General features: G+C 38.4%; 1 protein-coding gene across 1 annotated transcript in view; it reads left to right on the plus strand.

The window, feature by feature from the left end:
* The window catches only part of UBE2N (ubiquitin-conjugating enzyme E2N), a 43,232-nt gene extending 37,314 nt beyond the window's left edge, over nt 1–5,918 (plus strand). Inside the window, exons 2-4 of the mRNA XM_010839700.1 lie at nt 938–1,184; nt 1,367–1,507; nt 2,309–5,918. Of these exons, the coding sequence (XP_010838002.1) occupies nt 938–1,184; nt 1,367–1,507; nt 2,309–2,349 (429 nt within the window). The 3' untranslated portion in view covers nt 2,350–5,918. The remainder of the gene's footprint in view (nt 1–937; nt 1,185–1,366; nt 1,508–2,308) is intronic.
* Nucleotides 5,919–6,604: the final 686 nt, after the last annotated feature.

Raw genomic sequence — 6,604 nt, forward strand, 5'->3', positions numbered from 1 at the left:
TAGGTTTGTACAGTTGGGGAAAATCCAATAGAGGGGAAACGGTGATTCAGGAGAGGAAGGCGATGCTAGAACAATGTCCTTGAGGAGGTGAGGAGTTAAGATCTAAAGGAGAGGTTGGTCTTAGTCCAGAGTGACAGTCCTTTCTCCCTTAGTCATGGAAGAAAAGGTGCAGAGCACCTGGGCCCACAGGTGCAGGTTGGTGTGCAGATGCGGCAGTAAGCTTCAGGAGGGGTTTCTGTTTTCTCCTGTAATACAAAACAGAGTTGTCAGCCAGAAGTGAAGAAGTGGATGGAGGTATTGGAGGTTGACAGGAGAAAGAATGTTCAGTTAATTAGGAGCGGGAGAAAGGTGGCAAAGAGAACTCATGATATTGTTGGGGAGCAGTAAGGGTCCATTTGAGCTTGGTTCACTTTCGATTTTAGAGACTAATCAGCTTGGAGACTAGCCAATCTCCAGCCCTGTTTAAGTGCCTCGGCACTTGTATTTCCTTTGTTCCATTAGATTTTTCAGAGGGGAGATTTTCAGTGACTTTAAAAACTAGTTTTGCTTTCTAAACAGCTTGGTTTTGGTTAAGTTTAAACAGCAGGACCTTACCTATGCAGTAATCCTATTGTTCTTTTCTTTTTTTCCCCCTTTTCTTTCCCATGGGTATAAGATCAATTTCATTAGTCTAATCTTATTCTCCACATATTTGTAGACATTTGTAGCTGCAGTTGTACATGATGTCATCAGTATTTGCTGGTGGTTGCTTTCCGCTGCTTATGATGATTTATGTTTTCTTTGAACTTTACATTTTATAAGGTAAATAGAAACCCTTTGAGAGATTGGAGAGGTTCTTTTATATCCAATTCCAAGGAGTAAATTTCTCTTAATTTTTATTTTGGTGTTTAGCAAAACGGTATTTGTTTCACAAGTGTGTTATGTTTTTCTGTTGTAGGAAACCCAGCGTTTGCTGGCAGAACCAGTTCCCGGCATTAAAGCAGAACCAGATGAGAGCAACGCCCGTTATTTTCATGTGGTCATTGCCGGCCCTCAGGATTCCCCCTTTGAGGGAGGGACTTTTAAACTTGAACTATTCCTTCCAGAAGAATACCCAATGGCAGCCCCTAAAGTACGTTTCATGACCAAAATTTATCATCCTAATGTAGACAAGTTGGGAAGAATATGTTTAGATATTTTGAAAGGTAAGTGTTATCTTTATTATCATATGCTGTTAAGAATTTTTCCTTTTTTCTCGTAAACATTCCGTTTTGAGAATCTGAATATTATAATCTTACCTTATGAAGACCGCAGAAGTATGGGAGGGAAACACAGCAGTTCTGGGTTGTTTTCATGTATGGTCATTCTGGGCCTGTTGCCTTTGTAGATAAGTGGTCCCCAGCACTGCAGATCCGCACAGTTCTGCTATCGATCCAGGCTTTGTTAAGTGCTCCCAATCCAGATGATCCATTAGCAAATGATGTAGCGGAGCAATGGAAGACCAATGAAGCCCAAGCCATAGAAACAGGTATTTAATATTCATTCTCCTTCACACCACTTCCACTTTAAAAAACAATCTGTACCACAGTTTTGGTTTTTTTGGGTCGTGTCTTGCTCTGCTTGAGGAGTCTTAGGTCCCAGTTCAGAGATCGAACCCAGGCCATGGCAGTGAAAGTGTCAAGTCCTAACTGCTGAGCTGCCAGGGAATTCCTGTGTATCACCTTTTCAAAAACTTAGTTTTAACTGGGAGAAGAAAAGCTCTCTCTTAATAGTATGTAAATAACCTCTTACCAGAAGACTTTCAGACTCCATCTTAGGGGCTACTACATGACTCCCAGATTTAAAGAGGAGCAGTGGTTGGGAGATTTTGGATTGTTGTATAGACGATTTCACAAATGTCTGAGTGCCTGCCATTCATTTAGCTATATGTAAAGATAATGGAAGACCTTTAAACTTCCTTGAGCTGTTTTTGCAATCTGTTTGATTAAATTAAACTGTGTGTCCATTTATAGTTAGAGAGTTTGAAAGCAATAAGCTTCTTGCTACAACTTTTAACAATTAATGAGGAGCATCATATGAGAAAGGAAGGAGACAACTCTTTTCATCCTTTAGAATTTTGTAGAACTTTTGAATTCTATTGTAATGTTTTGGTAATTAGATGTATAGACAGTCTTTTTGCCCTGACCTAGATTACAGAAAATGACATGAATTTAAGAAATTGTAGCATGCTGTTTTCATAATTAACTTAATTCTGTTTGTTTACTTTGTATAGAGTTTGGAAAGGAACATATTGAACTTAAGTAATAATCACGTTTGTTTTTGTCCACAGCTAGAGCATGGACTAGGCTATATGCCATGAATAATATTTAAATCGATTCGATCGTCAAGTGTGCATCACTTCTCCTGTTCTGCCAAGACTTCTTCCTTTTTTGTTTGCATTTAATGGACACAGTCTTAGAAACATTACAGAATAAAAACCCAGACATCTTCAATCCTTTGGTGATTAAATGCACATTAGCAAATCTATGTCTTGTCCTGATTCACTGTTGTAAAGCATGAGCAGAGGCTAGAAGTATCATCTGGATTGTTGCGAAACGTTTAAAAGCAGTGGCCCCTCTCTGCTTTTATTCGTTTCCCTCATCATGGTTTAAGTATAAAGCACTGTGAATGAAGGTAGTTGTCAGGGTTAGCTGCAGGGGTGTGGGTGTTTTTCTTTATTTTATTATTATTATTTTTTTTTTGGTGGGGGGGAAGGTAGTTTTATTTTAATTTTATGGGCTCCTTTCCCCCTTTTTATGGTGATCTAATTGCATTGGTTAAAAGCAGCTAACCAGTTCTTTAGAATATGCTCTCTAGCCAAGTCTAACTTTATTTAGACGCTGTAGATGGACAAGCTTGATTGTTCGAACCAAAATGGGAACATTAAACAGACATCACAGCCCTCACTAATAACATTGTGACCTTGCTGTCAAGTGTAGAATCCTCCCTTCAAGAAAAAGCTTGTGACCATTTTGTATGGCTTGTCTGGAAACTCCTGTAAATCTTATGTTTTAGTAAAATATTTTTTGTTATTCTACTTTGCCTTTGTACAGTTTCTTTTACTGTGTTTATTTCATTTTCCCAATGTGACAATCGTATTTAAAAATTATAAAACTGATGGAACATTCTATTTTGATCTTCACCATCTGACAAATTGAATGGCGAGAGGTAGATTTTGCCAATTTCTTTTCACTGATGCAGATTTGTGTTAAGATATATCACTGAATGAAGTATTTATAAGCTGGCCCTGAGCATGCCTAAAACATCAGTATGTGACATTTTTTTTTTTACCTCCTAGAAATTTGAAATAAATGTGTGTGTGTTGTCTGATTAGTTAGGCGATCATCTGTGTCTTGCCATAGTGTTTGGAAATTACTGTTCAGGAGAGTCACAGCACAGCCACACCAGTGACTGACTTTGTGTGGGACTTCTACTTGTGCCACAGTTGTGTCTGGCATTTGAGTTATGACCTTGCTCTTAGTTCTTGTCTCAAAACTTCGTGTGTGACCACTGTTATTAGAAAACAGCAATCTCGTAATCATTTGGGGTTTGCTGAGGCATTTATCAGTCTTTCTTGCAGAAGTGCTGAGCAGATCTCAAGCAGTGAGCTTGCATAAGCGTCATCAGAAAGGTTTCTTCCTTAGAGGGCATCAGATCCTCAGTTAATGATTCTTACTGTCATCCCTGTAATATTTGGTGCGGGAGCTCCTTTTATTCTTTGATAATCTGCAATTATCTGCATTGACAGAGTTCTTCCCCACCACAAAGCTGTTCTTTCCCACCTTTCCATATCTAATTCCCAAGTCTTGTTATTTTAAGACATTAATGTAGTCAGTCATAAATAAGTATGTAAATGTTAACCTGTGGGTTGGAACCTTTGTCTCTTGCAGTTTAAGGTAATGGATATTGTAGCCCATCTGAATTTTCCCCACTCTTATTCTCATACCTTCTGGAGTTTCTTCAGAATGTGGTGTATTTTATTGTGCTCCTATGTAAGATGAAGAATATCTATTAAAATTACATTTTCAACATACAAAAGTTTTTGATGACTGGTAACTGGTATCCTTCAATAAATGCGTTGCTTGGAAACAAATATTAGTTTAATTCAGAGTAAAATTGTTCACAACCCAAATATTATAAATTTAAAAGCTTAATAGCAATTGTCATTTGTAACAATTGTTGGTCTCTTTAGAGTTGTCTTACAACTAAGGGAACTGAATCTCATTCTGGGGCCAAAATGAGTGAACACTCAAGCAGTTAATAGAGATCAGTTTTATTTATTGCAGGTGGCATTGCTCAGATGATAGCTAGGATGACATAGTGATTTATAAGTTATAAAATTCCAGATTTAAATCTATTGATCCACAAAAATGTATCTAAAACAGGACTCTGATGTCTACTGAGTTTTTGAGTTAGAGAAGTACAAATATGTGAATTCCTAATTTCACGGCAACATGGTTTTTTCCTTTGTAATTTTGATAAGAGCCCCCATTGTTTTGATAATACTTGCTTCCCCAACCAGTGGGATGAAACAAGAGCCAGTGTGTTGGCTGGGCTCTCTTAGAATTTAAGGGGCTCTGGGAGAGGCCAAGATAGAGTTTGAAAACTGGTAGCAACATCTGGCTTTGGGGCTTGTTTTCCTTGGCCCACACAGCATGGTTGGTTAAAACATTTTGAATTCAATGCTGACATTTTAGAAAAATTGGGAGAATCGTGTGAGAATCTAGAATTCTGGTAACTTGAATGATCTAAAGTTCTGATAACAGGAAGACGTGACCTGCCTTATGCAAGGCACCTGTTGGGAGGAGCTGAGTAGTAGCCTTCCTAAGATGAGCTTGTCATTCTTGTACTAAGTGATTCTCAGGCTGGTTAGAATCCCCTCCCAGCCCACCTGCTCCTCTCTGTAATCCTTTTCCCTTGACTTTGTCACTCCTTAGCTTATGGATGCACTCCTACTTGTCAGGGGTGATTAGGTACCTGAATGTGACTGGCATAGGATGTTCCCTCGTGGACCTCCTCATCTTATGAGGGATGCGGCTGGGGCACATGGACAAAGAGCAGTGGCAGCTCTGATGGAGAGGGGAAGTAAGCGCTTGGGAGGGACTGCTCTTCTGGATTCAATACCTCCAGGCAGGGGACCAGCTTGTGCAGAGCCCTGGGAGCAGAGAAGAATCTGAGTATATTGATAAATGGCTTCTTGAACATCAACTGCCCATTCAGAAGCTTTTCTGAAATCTGGAGGGGTTGATATGAGCCTTATGTTTTTCATGTGATTTTTGAATTTTGTTGTCTCCTTTGCTGTGATTCGCTTCCATGCTAGTGTTGGTCAGCTCAGAAGCTGCCTGATGAGATCTTAGATTTGAGATATGTATAACTTAAACCCTGCTGTAGACCAAGAGCATACTTTAATACAAAATTTCAGAAGCATTTAAAAATAAACACAATACCTAAAAAAGCCATAGGTGCTATGGTTTAGCACTCGTAAAGGAGAGTATGGGGTGGGAAATCCTGTAAAACATTAACAGTTTTAGCTAAATGGAACTAAATGGTATGGGAATAATAGGAATTGGCTACTTAACTCTAGCCATATCAACTTTTTGTTAGTTGCAGTTGCAAAGGTTTAAAAATAACAGCCTTATCTACAAAAGCTGGCCAAAAGAAAAAGGTAAAATGCCATGATTATAGGGCAGCTAATTCAACAGTCTATTTTAAAAAATGTAATTTCATTGGAATAATGTATTTTGGGACTGGGGGCAACATTTCATTTAACCGTGCAGCATGCGCTTAGTTTAAGAAATTATATTGGGGGTTATTTTTAAATGACTTAATAAGATCACAAAAACAAAACATGTTGAATGTAATAACTTGGAATATTAAGAATAAAAATCTGTACACCACCACCCAGACTGATGATACTTTGTTTCCTTAACTGTATCTTCCACCCCCTGCATTAGTTTCCTTTTTTTTTTTTATCATTGAGGTCGGAAATTGGGAGGATTTGTTCCAAGAGTTGGTTTTGCTACATCTTTATGTTACAAATTGGACAAGTTCCCTATTGGCTGCAAAACTGGGATTTGGACTAAAATTTTCCTTGTTGAGTATAGAACTCAACCTGAAGAGTCTGGGTCCTTCCTCCTCCTGGCAATTTCATCTTTGCTACCCATTAGCTGATTTAATTTGATATGTGCCAGTTATAGCATTTCAAGTGTATGAATGCAGACTTGCTGATAACCAAGCTGAGCATCTGTGGACTTGATGTAGTTTCTGATTGGTTGGAGAAGCGTATGGTAAATGCCTGGATATTTAGACCTTACTGTCTCTTGTAGCAGAGCAACAACTGAATCCCATGATCTTGTAAAAGTTTATTTCATGGTGCTCTTTAATGAGCTTTAACATTTTCTGCTAATCAGTTTTACCTATGGGACAAAAAAGCTTTAGAAATAGGAGAGACTTGATAGCTCAGGTTCCCTATTGCAGAATAACTAGCGCATTTCCATTTTATATATTCCTCATGCATACTCACCCACCATTTGACTCCTATTGAAATAAACAGTTCATGATCTAGATTGTTGTGGTTCAGTCTCTC

The sequence above is a fragment of the Bison bison genome, unplaced genomic scaffold (genome assembly GCF_000754665.1).
Source record: "Bison bison bison isolate TAMUID 2011002044 unplaced genomic scaffold, Bison_UMD1.0 scf7180017864133, whole genome shotgun sequence".
NCBI classification, from domain to species: domain Eukaryota; kingdom Metazoa; phylum Chordata; class Mammalia; order Artiodactyla; family Bovidae; genus Bison; species Bison bison.